Source organism: Anomaloglossus baeobatrachus, chromosome 7 (genome assembly GCF_048569485.1).
Source record: "Anomaloglossus baeobatrachus isolate aAnoBae1 chromosome 7, aAnoBae1.hap1, whole genome shotgun sequence".
NCBI lineage: Eukaryota > Metazoa > Chordata > Amphibia > Anura > Aromobatidae > Anomaloglossus > Anomaloglossus baeobatrachus.
The window spans coordinates 120134866-120154725 of record NC_134359.1 but is presented as its reverse complement, the minus strand read 5'-3'; the positions used below and the strand labels follow the sequence as shown (position 1 = coordinate 120154725).

Sequence of the window (19860 nt, the reverse complement as noted above, 5' to 3'; positions counted from 1 at the left end):
CCCCGCCCCCGTCGCAGCTGCGATATCTTGTGATAGCTGCCGTAGCGAATATTATCGCTACGGCAGCTTCAAATGCACTTACCTGCCCTGCGACGTCGCTCTGGCCGGCGACCCGCCTCCTTCCTAAGGGGGCAGGTCGTGTGGCGTCACAGCGACATCACACGGCAGGCGGCCAATAGAAGCGGAGATGAGCGGGACGCAAAACATCCCGCCTACCTCTTTCCTTCCGCATTGCAGACGGGACGCAGGTAAGGTGATGTTCCTCGCTCCTGCGGCTTCATACACAGCGATGTGTGCTGCCGCAGGCATGAGGAACAACATCGTACCTGTCGCTGCAGCAAAAATTATGAAAATGACCGATACTACACCGATCATACGATACCGATGCTTTTGCGCTCGGTAATCGTAGTTAAAACGATTTACACACTACGATGTCGAGAGCGACGCCGGAAGTGCGTCACTTTCTATTTGACCCCACCAACATCGCACCTGCGATGTCGTAGTGTGCAAAGGGCCCCTAAGGGTTGGTTATCAGTTTAGGGCAGTTTAAGTTTGGTCGGGGTCCGACACCCAGCCCCAATACCACTCGGCTGGAATCTCCTCCAGCGGTAATCACATATAAGTAATGTATAGCGCTGGACACCATCGCCCTATACATTGTCTAGTGACCGCGGCGGAGCACTGCACCTTATGTCCCATTCACTTCACAATGACCTTTAAAATGCCTAAAGCCGCTTTCACACATCAGTTTTTTGCCATCAGTCACAATCTGTTTTCTCGACGGATCCATCGCAGATTGTGGCTAAACTGATGCGACGGATCCGTTTTTCGACGGATCCAACTAGCTGGTGGCTAAACAATAATTAGAGCATGCTCAGTTAAAAAAAGCGGAATCCGTCACCTGATTTCGTCATTTGACGTATTGCGATGGATCCTGCGCCCATAGGTTTGCATTCTACCAAACGACGGACGGCGATAGATGGATTTTCGACGTACACAAAAAACGTTACTGTGGACATTGTCTCTGTCTGACGGACAAACATTTTTAAACAGATCCATCGAACAACAGATGAAATGTGAGGCCATCCATCGCAATCCATCGCTAACACAAGTCAATGAGAAAAAAACGGATCCAGCGGCGTCAGTCTGATAGCAAAAAATTGATGTGTGAAAGGGGGCTAATGATGTCATCCTGCAGGTTTCCTTTTTCTTGTTGCTGTATAGGTTTGTGCTCCATTTTTTCCTATTTTGATTGCATAATAACGAAAAACCTATAAAAACAGTATTTCCTTCTTTTTGTGAATAGACAATCAGAACACAGAATGGCAGCTCCGCTTTCACCCAGAGACACCGGCAAGTTCATCACTGAGAACAGCAAGGATGTGTCTGTGGACCTGGAGGGCGTCCGCTCCCTCGCTGAGAAGCTCTATGAGAAGATTGGACGGAAGGAGATCACCCTGAAAGGATGGAAATCTCTCCATGAGCTGAATCCGCAGGGCTCTGGGGAAGATGCCGTCAATTGGGTGTTTTTTGCAGACACTTTAAATTTCTCTTTCTGGTCAGAACAGGAGGATAAAAAGTTCTTGGTGAAGTATGAAGGGAAGGAATACAGCGGCTACTGGTCATTCTGTGCGGCCATGAACAGAGCCTTGGATGAAGGTTGGTACGCCGGCGATAATCCACATGGCTGTATTTTCTGTCCACGTTTCAACCACTTTTTTTGCTTGAATTCTCTCTAAAATTGTATTGCCTTTTGATTAATGTTTGTCGATTTTCACAGCATCCTTCACTAATTTTTGAGGGCTGCCCCCGCAATTGTGTTAATAGCAAATCAGGATCGAACAATTTTGATTTCTCTGACGCCTCATTGGGGGACACAGGACCATGGGTGTTATGCTGCCTATCCATAGGAGGACACTAAGTAGATGCAAAAGCATAGCTCCTCCTCTGCAGTATACACCCCTGTCCGGGCCAGGCAAGCTCAGTTTTAGCTTAGTGTCTGTAGGAGGCACTTCCTTTCAAGGTTTGTTATTTTTTGAGGGCGACGGTTTCCTTTTGGGACCGATCTCCCACTACCATCAACGGGCGGGAACGTGAAGCGTTGCCTACACGTACCCCCTCCCGCGACGCTGGATCCTGGGCTGGACGACGGGTTCCACAGACACCGATTTTCCAAAGCCCAGGGTTGAGGCCTGTGCCCTATAGCCCAATTCCTCAGCCCCTCTCTGCAGGCTCTGAGATGAAGATGGCACTGATTCCTCAGCCCCTCTCTGCAGGCTCTGAGATGAAGATGGCACTAATTCCCCAGCCCCTCTCTGCAGGCTCTGAGTTGAATATGACACCAACACAGCAAGCTGGCTCTGCTATTTTCACTGCTTGGAAAGCAGTGTTTTAAGGTGAGATCCCCCCTGACTGTTTTCCCAGACAAATAGAGAAAGGACGCTGCAGGGAAGGCTCCCAGGCCATTTACAGTATTTATTATGTGCAAGGAGCAAGGATCCCGCACACACAGTGTTAACTTTCTCTAGCTTGCTGGCTGGAGGAGGGGGAAGTTCTGCTGTTTGCAGAAAGTCTTGCAGATAATTTCCTGGTGGCAGGGGGAGGACCCAGGGCTCAGGGACTCACGCTGTGTATTATCTGCTCTGTTTATTTGCTCTAGCAAAGCCGGCTGATAACAACCACTGACAAGCTGTGTGCTGACTGTAGGGAGAGGGAGGAAAACTCAGAAGCTCCCTTCCCGCCGTTATTTACTACCCACAGCAGGGGGGCACACTGACTCATCTTCCCGCTCTTTTAGCGCTAAGCCCCGCCCCCCGCGGCCGCGATAAGCCCAGCCCCCCCAGGGAAGCGTGCGAGATCTTCATAGAGCTTAAGCCTTCCTGAGGACAGGGTCATCAGCTGATTCTGGTGAGGTGCTTGCTATCAATTGTAGCTCTGCTGAGCATTGCTCCCCCTCCTGGCATACTCCTATTAGGAACATGCAGAAATCTAAGAGTACTAAGGCCCACATAGTCTATTACTCAGCCTGCACTGCCTGCCACGCTGAGCTACCACGTAAACACACCTCTTCTCTCTGTGAGTCCTGTACCCCTATAGCCCCCCCAAGACCCCCCTGCCACCACCGGCCTAGAGCCTAGGGCCCCCAGCCCACCGGAATGGGCACAGTTTCTGTCCCAATCCATGGAAAAACTGTCACAGAACCTGGTTCTGGCTATGCAATGTCATCCTCCACACCCTTCTGGGTCCCTGGACGGAACGCAGCCTGAGGATACCCCTATGGAGGATCCTTCTGAGGTAATCCGGGCACATGCTTCACCGGTTGCAGGGATCAGGTAAAGGGCAGCGGGCTCTCCCTCGGGAGCACACAGGGCAGGCTCTCCCACACGCTCCACGGCTTCTGAAGAGCTGGAGGAGGTAGAATGCTCTTTGTACCAGGAGGATTCCTTGGTTTCATCACCCCCAGATGATCAAACTGCAATAGACTCCCTTATAGCAGCAATCAACCAAACTCTGCATGTGGAGGATCCCCCATCCACTACCACTGACCATGCGGCCTCCTTTAAGAGGGCAAGGAAACCCCAAAAGGTTTTCGCTGATCACCCAGAGTTTCAGGATATCCTCACAAAGCAAAGGGAGAAGCCTGACAGGCGCTTCGGTAACCGAAAACTCATGGAGTCCCGGTACCCTTTTGCCTCACCTGCCCCTAAGGGCTGGGCCAATCCGCCCTTGGTCGACCCCCCCCCCCCCCCGGTCTCCCGCCTTACCACAAAGACACTCCTGTCTTTACCCGATGGTTCTTCCATTAAGGACCCGACAGACAGGTGGAGCACCTCGCCCGCTCTGCTTTTGAGGCTGCGGGTTCCTTCCTCTCGCCCTCCTTTGCCTCTGTGTGGGTTGCAAAGGCGATCTCGGTCTGGGCAGAATCCCTTAACACTTCGCTTGAGGAATCCCAGTTCACTCACACCTTCACAGAGGTAACAGCTCAAATTGCCGCTGCGGCGAAGTACCTCATCCAGGCCTCCATGGACGCTGCTACCTGCGCAGCGTTTGCCGCCTCAAATACCATAGCCATCCGTAGAGCTCTCTGGCTCCGACAATGGCGAGCGGACTCTCTCACGGGCCTTCCTTTTTTTCCAGACCGATTGTTTGGCGAACGTCTGGACAAGCTTTTTTCTGACGCCACGGGAGGAAAGAGTACCTCCCTTCCCCAGCTGAAGTCCAGGACGTCTTTCACCAGACGTCCACAGTCCTTTCGGAACTCATTTGGTTGTTCGACATCCCGTGCTGTCCCCGCCACCAGCCGCGGACTATGCAGGGACCAACCTTCTCAGCTCTCCCCGAAACCCACATCGTCATGGCAGCCTAGACCGAAACAGTCCAGGACTAGGGAGACTCGGCCACAACGTTTTTCCCCCTCATGACTCCTTCGGCGCCCCGGAAGACACACTCATTGTAGGAGGTCGACTGCGGCTCTTTCAACACATCTGGGCTGCCGCCTCAGACGACAGATGGGTGCGAGACCTTGTGTCTTCCGCTTACCAGGACCCGACCCCCGAGTCGGTTCTTTCTCTCAAACCCCCCAAAGACTCGAAAACGACGCAAAGCTTTTTTCTTTATCGTTCCTTATGGGAGACCCAAACCATGGGTGTATAGCTTCTGCCTCCGGAGGACACACAAAGTACTACACTAAAAGTGTAGCTCCTCCCTCCGAGCATATACACTCCCCGGATGACAAATCCAACCAGTTCAATGCTTTGTGTTCAGGAGGTCACACACACACATGCATCCTTTTGATTTTTGATTTCAAAGATTTGGAAGAAAAGCGGGTCCAATCTGGACTCCCGGCATGTCCCTTCTCACCCCACTGTGTCGGCGGTGCTGTTAAGGTTGATTTCAGGGCTGGAGCCCTTTTCATGCCGCGCTCCTTCACCATCCCTTGAGGCTCTGGCTTGAAGTGGGAGCCATCACGGTTCTCACTGCTTTGCAGGAGACCGGTCTCCATCCGCAGCCCTGTTCAGGATCCTGCCGGACGGAGCGATGACCCCCCAGGGACCTGGCACCTGCATCTCAAGCTAAGTACTGAGACGTTATTACCACAGAAAGTGGTCTTTCTAGGGGTCCCTTGTACTTTATTTGTGGGGGAGAATGTGTTATATGTATGTTTTAACATTTCCGGCCGGTTCTCCAGTTTTCACTGGAGAACCGCGCCGATGGTGCCTGCACGCTGGCCGCATGTTTAAATCTAGGCCCCGGCTTCGCCTGAGGCCTAGTTTCGATTCTATGTCAGTCAGTGCAGTGAGACAGGGTGGCTCCGCCCACCGGCTGCTCAGCACAGGGAAGGGACACTCCTCACTGAGGAAAGCTTCCCTCCCCTGTATGCCTCATTGGCCCTCCGTCCTGCTCTCAGAGTAGGCCCCGCCCCCTCTCCTCGCTGCGGACGCCATTTTCTCAGCGTTCTAGGGCACAGAGATCAATGTCTGCAAACACATTGTGACAAATGGGGGCCTGGGACAGAGCCCCCACTTCTGGGGGATCTGGAGGGCACAGAGATGCCCCTATGTTAAAGGGAACCTGTCATCAGAAATTTCGCCCAAAAGCTAAAAGATTCCCCCTCTGCAGCTCCTGGGCTGCATTCTAGGAAGGTCCCTGTTATTATTGTGCCCCATGTGAGACCAAAATAAAGCCTTTATAAAGTTCTACCTTTTTGTATGCAGCTTCTGTAAATCTGACACGGGGGCGGGCTCTCTGGCGTCCGTTATTTTGCCCCCTGGTCCTGTATGCCGCCCCCATCGCTCCTTTCCATATCTGATGCACCGCCCACTGCTCCAGCCATCCCCACGCATGCCCAGTGCCAGTCTCACAGGACTGAGCAGTGTGACCGCTGGTGACGTGTGCGCAGGCAAGTGATTATGGACGGGACTGTGACTGTTATCAGCAAGTACCCGGCTATAATCTCGTGAGCGCGCAAACCTCTCCAGCATTCACACTGAGCTCAGTGTAGATGCTAGACTGTATGGGCTGCTTCCAGGGATGACGTCCCTTTGTCATGTGATAGTATTTCGAACACGCCCCTATCACATGACAAAGGGACGTCATCCCTGGAAGCAGCCCATACAGTCTAGCATCTACACTGAGCTCAGTGTGAATGCTGGAGAGGTTTGCGCGCTCACGAGATTATGGCCGGGTACTTGCTGATAACAGTCACAGCCCCGTCCATAATCACTTGCCTGCGCACACGTCACCAGCGGTCACACTGCTCAGTCCTGTGAGACTGGCACTGGGCATGCGTGGGGATGGTTGGAGCAGTGGGCGGTGCATCAGATATGGAAAGGAGCGATGGGGGCGGCATACAGGACCAGGAGGCAGAATAACGGACGGCAGAGAGCCCGCCCCCGTGTCAGATTTACAGAAGCTGCATACAAAAAGGTAGAACTTTATAAAGGCTTTATTTTGGTCTCACATGGGGCACAATAATAACAGGGACCTTCCTAGAATGCAGCCCAGGAGCTGCAGAGGGGGAATCTTTTAGCTTTTGGGCGAAATTTCTGATGACAGGTTCCCTTTAAACAGTATGGCAAGCCACAACCTCCGGTTGTGCAGCTGCTTATACACTCTGTTTATATACTCTGCTGGGGTTTTTTTTCCGAAAAGCCCCCACTTCTGGGGAATCTGGAGGGCACAGAGATGTTATGTTATACGGTCTGGCAAGCCACAACCTCTGGTTGTGCTGCTGCTTATATACTCTGTTTATATACTCTGCTGGGGGTCTCTCTGGACAGAGCCCCCACTTCTGCAGCATGTCTCATATCAGTGCAGGGCTGCAAGGCTGTTTTTTATTATGCACCGCATGTAGACTCGTACTGTCTGTACCGAGCACATAACCACATTGTGATGCCTGCTCTGACATAGTGGTGCCTCAGCCTGGAGGCTTATCCCCAGTGGTCCCTCCGGCTGCTCCGGCTCCGGGGTAGAATCCCTCTCTCCAGGGGACAGCTGTCCCGGACACTGCTGAGCATGCATCAGCCCCCTTCTCAGGGCGCTTCTGCTGCTACGGCTCGCTCAGCAAAGCTCACAGAGGATTCTTCATCTGGGAGCCCGTCCTCCTAAAATGGAGACGCAGGGTCCCCTTTCCCTCCTCGCCCCGCGGCTCTGGTTCACGAGCTGACTCGCAGGACAAGGAGGATGCCTTACTGGGGGCTCGGACGCTCTCCATGTACCCTATTGATCTGTCCGAAAGTGACGCAGATGCTAATGATTTGATTGCGTCCATTATATTTGTACTGGACCTCAATCCGCCTGTATCAGGGGAGCACCCCTCTTTGGCAGAAAAGCATCAGTATACCTTGCCTAAGAGAACAAGGAGTGTGTTCCTTATCCACTCCAGCATTCAGGTCACTGTGACCAAGCCCAGAGCCTGTCCTGACAGACGCTTCCCAGAGCGTGGTTCTGATGACTGTTTCCCCCTTCCACCAATGGTGGTCAAGGAGTGGGCTCATTCACCAAGGGTGGACCCTCCGGGTCTAGACTTTCAGCCCGGACAGTTGTATCAGTGGCTGACGGCACCTCTCTGAGGATCCCACTGTCCGCCAGGTTGTCCTTCTGGCCAAATCTATATATGAGGCGGCAGGGGCCTCGTTCTCCCCATCTTTTGCAGCAGTGCGGGCTCTCAAAGCCATCTCTGCTTCTCGGGAGGAGATGCATTCCCTCACCAGGGCCTTTATGCCCGAATTGGTTGCCTTAACTTCCAGGCTTCAGTCTTTTCATCCTATAGCTGGAGACTGTCACCACACTGCGGTGGCCTCGGCTACTTCCCTCGCTATCCGCAGGTTCCTGTGGCTTCGAGAGTGGAAGGCAGATGCTTCTTAAGAAGTTCCTTGCTGGACTCCCTTTTGCTGGGACCAGTCTATTCGGTGAACAACTGGATGAAATTATTAAGGAAGCTTTTGGCAGGAAGAGTACTTCCATGCCACAACCCAGGAAACCTTCCAGGGCAGGAACCAGTCGAGGTTTCGTTCCTTTCGTTTCCTCTAACTGGTCGTCCTCTAAGCCCTCGGCCTCGTCCACTAACTCAGCCAAGGTCCGTAAACCAACTGGCGCATGAAGCCGCGTCCTAAGTCGGCAGGAGCTGCTGCCACCAGGGCAGCCTCCTCTTGATTATCTGGCCGCGCCAGTAACGTCCTTGGTCGGTGGCAGGCTCTCCCTCTTGGGCGACGTGTGGTTGCAACACGTCTTCGATCAGTGGGTGTGGGTTACCATCTCCCACGGCTACAGAATAGAATTCTATCCAGCCGCCAAACAGATTTTTTTCTGACAACTCCTCCCTGCTCCAAGGCCGCCGCCTTCTCACAGGCCGTGGCATTCTTGCAGGCCAATGGAGTAATTGTACCAGTTCCCGACTGGGAACGGTTCTGAGATTTCTACTCAAATCTCTTCCTAGTCCCCGAAAAGGACGGTGCTTTCCGACCTGGATCTCAAGCTTCTCAACAAGCATGTTCAGGTGCGGCAATTTTGCATGGAATCTCTGCGATCAGTCAATGACCCAAGGAGATTTCTTAGCATCCATCGACATCAGAAATGTCTCTCTGCATGTGCCATTCGCAGTTTCACACCAGCGTTGGCTACGTTTTGTAATCGGAGAGGAACATTTCCAATTCGTGGCTCTCCCCTTGGGTTAGCCACGGCCCCTCGTGTATTCACCAGTTGCGGTTCTGCTCCTCCAGGGGTTGGTAGTGATTCCTTACCTGGACGCCCTTCTAGTCAGGGCTTCATCCAGTGCAGACTGTCAGCGGAGTGTCTCGCTCACTCTCGCCACGCTTGCAAGTCCACTCTGACCCCGACCCAGGAACTTACGTACCTAGGGATGCAATTCGAGACTCTGCTGGCACTTGTGAAGCTGCCCTTAGTCAAACAGCAGTCTCTTCATCTGGCGGTTCGCTCTCTGCTGAGGCTCCGCCGTCATTCCATCAGGCACCTCATGCAGGTGCTGGGTCAGATGGTGGCGTCAATAGAAGCGGTTCCCCTTGCCAGTTCCATCTGCGTCCCCTGCAGCTGGACATTTTCCGCTGTTGGGGCAAGGGACTTCTTCCTTGCACAGGCTGGTGGCTCTGTCGCCACAGACCAGGAGCTCTCTTTAAGTGGTGGCTTCGGCCCCTCTCTCTGTACCAGGGACGCTCCTTTCTGGCCCCGTCATGGGTGATTCTCACCACGGATGCCAGTCTATCCGGCTGGGGAGCAGTGTTTCTCCACCACCGAGCACAGGGCACTTGGACTCCGTCCGAATCAGCCCTCTCGATCAATGTGCTGAAAATCAGGGCTGTAGTCCTAGGACTCGCAGCCGCCTAGCAATGTTGGAAGTTCAACATATCCTTCAGTGGACGGAGGACTCCAAGTCCACCATATCCGCAGTCCACATCCCAGGCGCAGAAAACTGGGAGGCAGATTATCTCAGCCGTCAAACCGTGGACAGCGGCGAGTGAGCCCTGCATCCGGCAGTGTTCCGGTCAATTTAGCAGGCGGGGCACTCCGGAAGTGGATCTAATGGCATCCCGGCACAACAACAAGGTCCCGGTTTACGTGGCTCGCTCCCACGATCCTCAGGCCTTGGCAGCGGACGCGCTGGTTCCAGATTGGTCCCAGTTCCGTCTGGCCTACGTGTTTCCCCCTCTAGCTCTCTTGCCCAGAGTCCTGCGCAAGATCAAAATGGAGGGCCGTCGGGTCGTACTCATCGCCCCAGGCCCAGGCGAGCTTGGTTCCCAGACCTGCTCCGTCTGTTCGTAGAGGTGCTGTGGCATCTCCCGGACCGGCCAGACGTTCTCTCAGAGGGTCCGTTTTCCACAACAATTCTGCGGCTCTCAGATTGACGGCGTGGCTCTTGAGCCCTGAATCCTTACGGCTTCAGGCATTCCTTCCGAGGTCATCTTCACTATGACTCAGGCTCGGAAGTCTTCCTCGGCCAGGATTTACCTCAGGACTTGGAGAATTTTCCTGTCCTGGTGTCGTTCTTCCGGCCATGCTCCTTGGCCGTTTTTTCCTTGCCGACCATCCTGTCCTTTCTACAGTCCGGCCTGCAGCTAGGTCTGTCCCTCATTCCCTCAAGGGACAGGTCTCGGCTCTGTCAGCGTTGTTCCAGCGGCGTATCGCCCGACTGGCCCAGGTGCGCACCTTCATGCAGGGCGCATCTCACATCATTCCGCCTTACCGGCGGTCTCTGGATCCCTGAGACCTTACTCTGGTCCTCATGGCCTTACAGAAACCACCCTTTGAGCCTCTTAGGGAGGTTTCGTTGTTTAGTCTTTCACAGAAAGTGGTCTTTCTGGTGGCCATAATTTCTCTCAGGAGAGTCTCTTATTTGACTGTGCTCTCTTCGGAGTCACCCTTTTTGGTTTTTTTCACCAAGACAAGGTGGTTCTCCGTCCAACTCCGGGCCTTCTCCCTAAGGTGGTGTCTCCTTTCCACCTTAACCAGGACATTTCATTGTCTTCCCTTTGTTCGGCCCCTGTGCATCGCTTTGAGAAAGCGTTGCATGCTTTAGATTTGGTGCGGACGCTCCGGATCTATGTGTCACGCACCGCTGGTTTTTTTAGGCGGTGCACCTCTCTTTTTGTGCTGACCACAGGTCAGCGCAAGGGTCTCTCGGTTTCTAAACCGACCCTAGCTCATTGGATTAGGTCGGCCATATCCGATGCCTACCAATGTTCTCAGATGCCTCCCCCGCCGGGGATTAAGGCGCACTCGACCAGAGCTGTCGGTGCCTCTTGGGCTACGGCTCAGCAGGTCTGTCAGGCTGCCACTTGGTCTAGTCTGCACACCCTTTCGAAGCACTACCAAGTGCATGCTCATGCTTCGGCAGATGCGAGCTTGGGCAGACGCATCCTTCGGACGGCTGTCGCCCATTTGTGAAGTTAGGTTTCGCCTACTTCTCAGTTTCTGTTTATTTCCCACCCATGGACTGCTTTGAGACGTCCCATGGTTTGGGTCTCCCATAAGGAACGATAAAGAAAAAGAGAATTTTGTTTACTTACCGTAAATTCTTTTTCTTATAGTTCCGACATGGGAGACCCAGCACCCTCCCTGTTGCCTGTTGGCAGCTTTCTTGTTCCGTGTGTTTTCACCGGCTGTTGTTGTAGACAGAAGTTCCGGTTATTCCGGGTTTTACTCTATCTCTACTTATGGGTGGATGTCCTCCTTCAGCTTTGGCACTAAACTGGTTGGATTTGTCATCCGGGGAGTGTATATGCTCGGAGGGAGGAGCTACACTTTTAGTGTAGTACTTTGTGTGTCCTCCGGAGGCAGAAGCTATACACCCATGGTTTGGGTCTCCCATGTCGGAACTATAAGAAAAAGAATTTACGGTAAGTAAACAAAATTCTCTTTTTCTCAGCAATCCACTCGCTCCAAACAGCAGGAGTGATAATACCTGTCCCAGATGACGAGAAGTTCGGGGTTTTTTATTCCAACCTCTTTGTGGTCCCCAAAAAGGATGGGTCAGTTCGACCCATCCTGGACCTCAAACACCTAAACAAACATGTGCACGTACGGAGATTCAGAATGGAGTCCCTAAGGTCCATTATTGCGTCCATGGTCGAAGGGGAATTCCTCGCCTCCATAGACATCAAGGACGCGTACCTGCACATACCCATCGCCCCAGATCACCAAAAGTTCCTCCGCTTCGCAATTCAGGACTCCCATTTACAATTCGTAGCTCTACCCTTCGGCCTTGCCACCGCACCAAGGGTCTTCACCAAAGTCATGGTGGCCGCCATGAGCGTCCTTCACGCCAGGGGAGTAGTCGTTCTCCCTTACTTGGACGACCTCCTCATCAAGGCCCCCTCCTTCCGCGACTGCTCCACCAGCGTACAAATCACTGTGGACACCCTATCCCACTTAGGGTGGCTAGTGAATCTGGACAAATCATCCCCGATCCCATCACGATCCATCACCTTCCTGGGCATGTCCCTGGACACCTGTCGGGGCTTGATCCTTCTCCCTCAGGACAAGGCGTTCGCTCTTCAATGAGCGGTACACTGCCTTCTACATCCTCCGTCTCGCTCCATTCGATTCAGCATGAAAGTGCTCGGCAGGATGGTGGCGGCTATGGAAGCAGTACCATTTGCTCAACTGCACCTCCGCCCACTGCAGCTAGCCCTTCTAGCGGCCTGGGACAAGAGCCCCTTCTCCCTGGACAGACATCTTTACCTGACGCCTTCAGTCAGGTACGCACTCCGCTGGTGGCTTCAGTCCTCATCCCTATCGAAGGGGAGATCTTTTCTCCCAGTGAACTGGCTGGTCCTGACCACGGACGCCAGCCTCCTAGGCTGGGGAGCAGTGTACCGGCACCACACTGCTCAAGGACGTTTTACGCCCCAGGAGTCTTTCCTCCCCATCAACACCCTGGAACTCCGCGCGATCTTCCTCGCGCTCAGAGCGTTCTGCCCTCTGCTAGCGGGTCGTCAGATTCGAGTCCAATCAGACGAAGCGACAGCTGTAGCCTATATCAATCGGCAGGGGGGCACCCGCAGCAAAGCGGCTTATCTCGAGGCCCACAGGATCCTCAGCTGGGCCGAATCGATGGGATCAGTGATATCAGCGGTACACATACCGGTAGAGAACTGGGCAGCAGACTTTCTGTGTCGCCAAGGCCTGGCTGCCGGAGAATGGTCCCTCCACCCAGATGTGTTTCTACACATCTGCACTCGCTGGAGCACACCAGACGTGGACCTAATGGCCTCAAGGTTGAATGCAAAGGTACCCGCGTTAGCCATAGCCAGGTCACGCGACCCGCAGTCCATCGGCGCGGATGCTCTAGTCTGCTCCTGGCACCACTTCCGCCTGCCTTACATATTTCCACCTCTACCCCTGCTGCTGCGGGTAATCAGGAAGATCAAGGCAGAGGGAGTCCCGGTGATACTGATAGCACCGGACTGGCCCAGGCGCGCCTGGTACGCCGAATTAGTACAAATGCTCACAGACGTACCGTGGCGCCTTCCAGACATCCCAGACTTGCTGACCCAAGGGCCCATTTCCCATCAGAACTCCAGAGCCCTGAAGCTGATGGCATGGCCATTGAGACCTGGATATTAACAAGAGCGGGATTCTCCCCCGCGGTTATTGCCACCATGCTCAGCGCCCGAAAGCCTGCTTCATCCCGCATTTACCACCGTACGTGGAAAATCTTCCTTTCATGGTGCAGGGAAACTAACGTCCAGCCTATGCCTCTGGCCATCCCCAGAATTCTCGATTTTCTAAAGTCTGGCTTGCAAGCGGGGTTGGCTCTCAGTTCCCTTAAAGGGCAGGTCTCAGCACTCTCAATCTTCTACCAATGCCGGCTGGCTCAAAAACCGCAAGTCAAGACCTTCCTCCAGGGCGTTTCCCATCTAGTTCCCCAGTACAAACGGCCGCTGGAACCATAGGACCTCAACCTCGTTCTGGACGGTCTCCAGAGGTCTCCCTTTGAACCTCTCAAGGAATCCTCCCTTGCTCTTCTGTCCTGGAAGGTAACATTCTTAGTGGCAATTACGTCCATCAGACGGGTTTCGGAGCTGGCAGCATTCTCTTGCCGCGAGCCTTTTCTGATCTTTCACCAGGACAAGGTGGTTCTGCGCCCTCTCCCGGATTTCCTTCCAAAGGTTCTTACCCCGTTTCATTTGAACGAGGACATTGTCCTGCCTTCCTTTTGTCCACACCCAGTTCATAGGGTGGAAAGGTCTCTGCATTCGTTAGACCTCGTTAGAGCTCTCAGATATTACATATCCAGGACAGCCCCCTTTAGGAAAACAGACTCTTTGTTCGTCATTCCTGAGGGGCCTAAGAAGGGACAGGCATCTTCAAAGGCGACGCTGGCTCGCTGGATTCGCTCTGCAATCCAGGAAGTCTACCGCTTGCAACTCAAGCCCATTCCTAGTGGGCTGCGGGCTCATTCCACGCGAGCAGTTGGCGCTTTGTGGGCCATTCGGCATCAGGCTTCAGTGGAACAGGTGTGTAAGGCTGCGACCTGGTCTAGCCTACATACGTTTTCAAAGCATTACAGAGTCCATACCCATGCTTCAACTGAGGCAAATCTGGGTAGGAAAATTCTGCAAACTGCAGTAGAGCACCTCTCTCAGTAGGCGCTCCAGGCTGTCCGGGACTGGTTCCTAGTCCTTTGGTTGTGTTGTCTTCTTTTATTTTTCCCACCCATGGACTGCTTTAGGACGTCCCATGGTCCTGTGTCCCCCAATGAGGCGTCAGAGAAAAACGGATTTTTGTGTACTCACCGTAAAATCGTTTTCTCTTAGCCATCATTGGGGGACACAGCACCCACCCTGTTGCCCTGTTGGGCCTTGATTCTCTCAGTACCTTATTTGGTTATGACTCTTCTTTTCTCATGTTCCTCTGTTGAGGTAAGTTTTTACTGTTTTTTTCTCCTACTGCTTGTGTACTAAAACTGAGCTTGCCTGGCCCGGCCAGGGTGTGTATACTGCAGAGGAGGAGCTATGCTTTTGCATCTACTTAGTGTCCTCCTATGGATAGGCAGCATAACACCCATGGTCCTGTGTCCCCCAATGATGGCTAAGAGAAAACGATTTTACGGTGAGTATACAAAAATCCGTTTTTTATCTGCCTTTTCCTATAAATTAAAAAAAAAATGGCGACATCAGAGATTTTGTGCATGAAAATGCTTTAACTTTATGTTTAACTTTTACAATTGACAATCATATAGTGTTGCCAACTTGTATCCCCTATAATAAAAAAGCAAGAAAAGAGGGATAAAATCTCCTCCAAAAATTTGTATCCCCTGACAAACTTAAAGCACCATTCCAACATTTTTTTTGATTGGTGCGTTAAATATAAGTCCCCTACCCCCTGTCTTATACTCACCTGCCGCCATCTTTATCAGTTTACAGGGTCGCTCCAGTCGTACTTCAGCGCTTTGTGACCTGCCGACAGCTCCAGTGTTTAATGCAGCAGCCGGAGGTCAAAACTCAATACATATCTATGAGAGCCCCGTCCTTGCTCTCATAGACTTGTATTGAGAGCTTGTGCAGTAACTTTTGACTTCCGGCCAGTCGCAACTTATAGGTACAAGTAGGTGCCTCAGGAAATGAGCGGCACCGAAAATGGATGAAGCCGCTACAGGTTGAGTATAAGACTTGCGGGCACAAGACTTGAATTAAAAGCACTGAAAAAGAAACCCTCTGGAGTGGTGCTTTAATATCACTGTTAGCACAGCATATTCAATAACTTGATTTTGTTTAATTTCTTTTGTCTCTTCAGGAATACCCATCACCACTGCCTCTTATTATTCCAACATAACCATGGAGCAACTGAAGCATGTACTGCGCAGTGACTCTGATTTTCCTATCCCAATGATTGAGGAGCGTTTAGAGATCCTTCATCAGACGGGAAAGATTCTACTGGAGAAGTTTGCTGGCTCCTTTCTAAACTGCCTGAAAAGAAGTGAGAGAAGTGCAGTAAAACTGATGCAGTTGGTTGTAGAGAATTTCCCATCCTATCGGGATGAAGGGATCTTCCAGGTTAAAAAAATACTTAATTATTAATAATAATAATAATAATAATAATAATAATATTACTAATAATATGTAGCTCAACTTAAAGGGAAGCAATCATCAGAAAGTACCCTGATTCCAGCAATGTGTCACTTACTGAGCTGCTTAGTGTAGTTTTGATAAAATCACTGGTTAATCAGCAGGAGATTATCATTAGAGGACTACTTGGCGTGCTTCCAGATAGTCCAGCATATTCATGAGCTCTGTATAGCTGCTAGATCTGCAGCAGAGAAAATATTGATTTTATCAAAATGACAGCAAACAGCCCAGTAAGTGACATATCACTGGAGTCAGGGTCTCTGTCTCTATATCATGCTGCTCTCAGATGGGGGAGCAAAAACCTGGTGACAGATTCCCATTAATAAATATTGTAATATTAAAGGGGAATTTTTTTTTTTATTAGATTATATATACAGTGGAACCTTGGATTACGAGTATAATTGGTTCCAGGAGTGCGCTCTTAAACCAAGTTACTCTTATATGAAAGTGAATTTTCCCATTGGAAATAACTAAAAAGCAGACAATTCTTTCCACAGCCCAAAAATATTTACTGCATTTATACAAACTTATTACAGTAATACAAAATAATGTACTGTATTCATATAAAATTATTACAGTCACTAATACAAAACAGTGTACAGTACAGTAAAAGCATATAAAACAAATTAAACTGCACATTAGCTTACAATAGAATTTTTGGTGTGCGAGAGGTACAATACAAACAATGTGCTACACTGGTTATCAATAAAGTACAATACTGTATCCACAAATGCAAATTGATAGATATGCTATATAGTGTATACTGTACTGTACAAAGGTATATTGTGTACAGTATACAGTACATATGTACAGATATTTATCTCCAGAGCAGGTCAGAGCGCGGTGAAAGGACGGAATCAGAAGTGTGCACAGTGATTACTTACTTTTATTGCAAATCATTGCTCTTAAACCAAGTTACAAATTTGTAGAAAGCTTTGCTTGTCTTGCAAAACGCTCTCAAGCCAAGTTACTCTTAATCCAAGGTTCCACTGTACTTATTTTCATTTTTAAGACAAAAATCTGAGGTAAAGAACAGTTCATTTTTCAATGATAACTTCTCTTAAAGGGAACTAACTAGCAGGTTTTTCACATATAAAGTGCAGGCAGTGCCATTCTGGCGCTAGGACGGTGAAGCAAATCATACCTTCAGTTTAGAGATTAGATCTTTGTTTGCAGAAAAAAATATTATGAAAGATCCAGAAATGAGTGTATTGTTTGAGTGGCATCGGGGCGAGACTCTGTGAGTCGGGTCTTCTGTGGTGCTTCCTTCCCTGGCTGCCTGCATCCCCTCTGTTTAAATTTCTCCTTTCTGCCAACGTGATTAACAATATGTCCGGCGCATGCGCAGTATTATGTTCAGGTTTTTCTCCGACTCCTCAATAAAATGGCACTGGAATTAGCGCATGCGCGCACCACAATCTCCGGCGCCATTTTATTGAAGACACTGTAAAGACAAATATGAGCAGCGTCACATGCACAGATTAGAAAAAAAAAATCAATCAGGCCATGCGCCACCGTCGTTCGTAGTTATCTCCACAGTGTCCTCAGTAAAATGGTGCTGGAGATTGCAGTACATGCATGCGCTGATTCCGGCAGGCATTTTATTGAAGAGTTGGAGAAAAACTTGAACATGATACTGCACATGCCCCGGCCATAGTGTTAATCGTGGCGGCAGAAAAGAGAAATTTAAACAGAGGGGATGCAGGCAGCCACGGGAGGAATCATTACAGAAGACCTGACTCACAGAGTCCCGCCCCGATACACATGCCACTCAAGCAATGCATTAATTTCTGGATGTTTGATAATGGGTTTTTCTTTGTCGCTCCATTGGGAGACCCAGACAATTGGGTGTATAGCTTCTGCCTCTGGAGGCCACACAAAGTATTACACTTTAAAAAGTGTAACCCCTCCCCTCTGCCTATACACCCTCCCGTGGACCACGGGCTCCTCAGTTTTATGCTTTGTGTGGAAGGAGGCACACATCCACTCATGCATTCTCATAAGGTGGTTCTGCGTCCTGTCCCGGAATTTCTCCCTAAGGTGGTATCCCCTTTTCATCTAAATCAGGATATCTCCTTGCCTATCTTTTGCCCTAATCCAATTCACCAGTGTGAAAAGGATTTGCACTCTTTGGATCTTGTGAGAGCACTCCGGTTCTACGTGTCTCGCACGGCGCCCCTGCGCCGTTCAGACGCGCTCTTTGTTCTTGTCGCTGGCCAGCGTAAGGGCTCTCAGGCCTCCAAGTCAACCTTGGCTCGGTGGATCAAGGAACCGATTCTCGAGGCCTACCGTACTTCTGGGCTTCCGCTTCCTTCAGGGTTGAAAGCCCATTCTACCAGAGCCGTAGGTGCGTCCTGGGCTTTGCGGCACCGGGCGACGGCTCAGCAGGTGTGTCAGGCAGCTACGTGGTCTAGTCTGCACACTTTCACGAAGCACTATCAAGTACATACCTATGCTTCGGCAGACGCCAGTCTAGGTAGGCGAGTCCTCCAGGCGGCGGTTGCCCACCTGTAAGAGGGGGCCGTTTTCGGCTCTTTCTATTGAGGTATTGTTTTACCCACCCAGGGACTGCTCTTGGACGTCCCAATTGTCTGGGTCTCCCAATGGAGCGACAAAGAAGAAGGGAATTTTGTTTACTTACCGTAAATTCCTTTTCTTCTAGCTCCTATTGGGAGACCCAGCACCCACCCCTGTGCCCTTCGGGCTGGTTGTTCTTTTGTGTACACATGTTGTTGATGTTGATTTGTTCTTTTGGTTCATGGTCTCCGAACATCCTTCGGATTGAATTTCTTTGTCGCTCCATTGGGAGACCCAGACAATTGGGTGTATAGCTTCTGCCTCCGGAGGCCACACAAAGTATTACACTTTAAAAAGTGTAACCCCTCCCCTCTGCCTATACACCCTCCCGTGCATCACGGGCCCATCAGTTTTTTGCTTTGTGTTGAAGGAGGCACACGTTCATGCAAGCTCCACATTTTAGTCAGCAGCAGCTGCTGACTTTATCGGATGGAAGAAAAGAGGGCCCCTAACAGGGCTCCCGGCATGCTCCCTTCTCACCCCACTATGGTCGGCGGTGCTGTTAAGGTTGAGGTACCCATTGCAGGTACAAAGGCTGGAGCCACATGCCATTATCCTTTCCCATCCCTTAGAGGCTCTGGGAGAAGTGGGATCCTAACCGGTCACCATGCACTGGGACCGGGCTCCCTCCGCAGCCCCTGGGGGAATCTGACGGACAGGAGACCGGGTATCAGCAGGGACAGGCCCTGCTTCTCAGAGGTACTCTGTGTCCCCTTGGGGACGGCGCATAGAGCGCCTGTGTAACAGACGCTGCAGCGGCTGCTGTGTGTTTTGTGTCACCGGGAGTACCGCGCCGACCGCGCCTGTTTGCCGGCCGCGTTACTAAATTTAGTCCCCGGCTTCTGCGGCCTAGTACCACATACTCCCGCCCCCGGGCCTGCCAGTCAGGGGTAAGGGCGGGACGCTAGACTGGACGTCAGCGGTGAGGGCTGGAGCATACTTAGGTATCCTCCTCCCCCCTCACTGAGCACTGTGGGGCACCAGATTCCCGCACTTTATGAGTCACGCCCACGGCCCCCTCCTCCTCTGAGAACGCCGGCAGCCATTGTTATAATCACTTCTGCCGGTGGAGAACTTCAGACCGAGCTCCACAGCTCTGGGAGGCCCAGGCAGGGAATCTGGTGGACACACAACCGCTTGGGCGGTCGGTAAGCCGCACCGGTTACCAGGTGCTGGCCCCCCTGGGTTGCGACGTGTATATATATAGCTATATATTGTATACATTTGCTCTGTTCGGCCGCATTATTTGCTTTTGGCTATATACCCTCACTGATTGCTCTAAGAGGAGACAACAGCATGTCGTCCGCAAAAAGCAAGGGTGCCAAGGCACAGGCTTATTTTGCAACCTGTACCTCTTGTGCGGCTATGTTACCTGCAGGTTCCACCTACCCTCATTGTGTGCAATGCTCGGCCCCTGTGACACTCACTCAGCCGGAGCCTCAGGCACTGATGGGACCCTCGGCCCAGGTAGAACCACCGGCTTCCACTGTCCAGGTGGCAGGGACAGAGTTTGCAGTGTTGGCTGAGAAACTTTCTGAGTCACTTTCACAATCCATGGCTTAGTCTATGGACAGATGGTCTGCTAAGATACTAGAAGTTTTGCAGTCCAGACCGGTAACACAGACCCCGGGCACTGTTGAATCATTGCCCCCAGGCCCCCCTCGGTCGGCGCAGCAAAGTGCTCCTGGGGTGACTCCTA

The 19860-nt window shown here is 51.5% G+C and overlaps 1 protein-coding gene across 3 annotated transcripts in view; it reads left to right on the top strand.

Moving 5' to 3' along the window:
• The window catches only part of QNG1 (Q-nucleotide N-glycosylase 1), a 54833-nt gene that overhangs the window by 14036 nt on the left and 20937 nt on the right, over positions 1-19860 (top strand). For 2 of the 3 annotated variants that reach the window (XM_075317636.1, XM_075317637.1), the window contains exons 2-3: positions 1307-1659; positions 15253-15512. In XM_075317636.1, the coding sequence (XP_075173751.1) occupies positions 1323-1659; positions 15253-15512 (597 nt within the window). In that variant the 5' untranslated portion in view covers positions 1307-1322. Of the gene's footprint in view, positions 1-1069; positions 1225-1306; positions 1660-15252; positions 15513-19860 lie in introns of those variants that run through there. The other variant, XM_075317638.1, reaches the window with a different exon arrangement.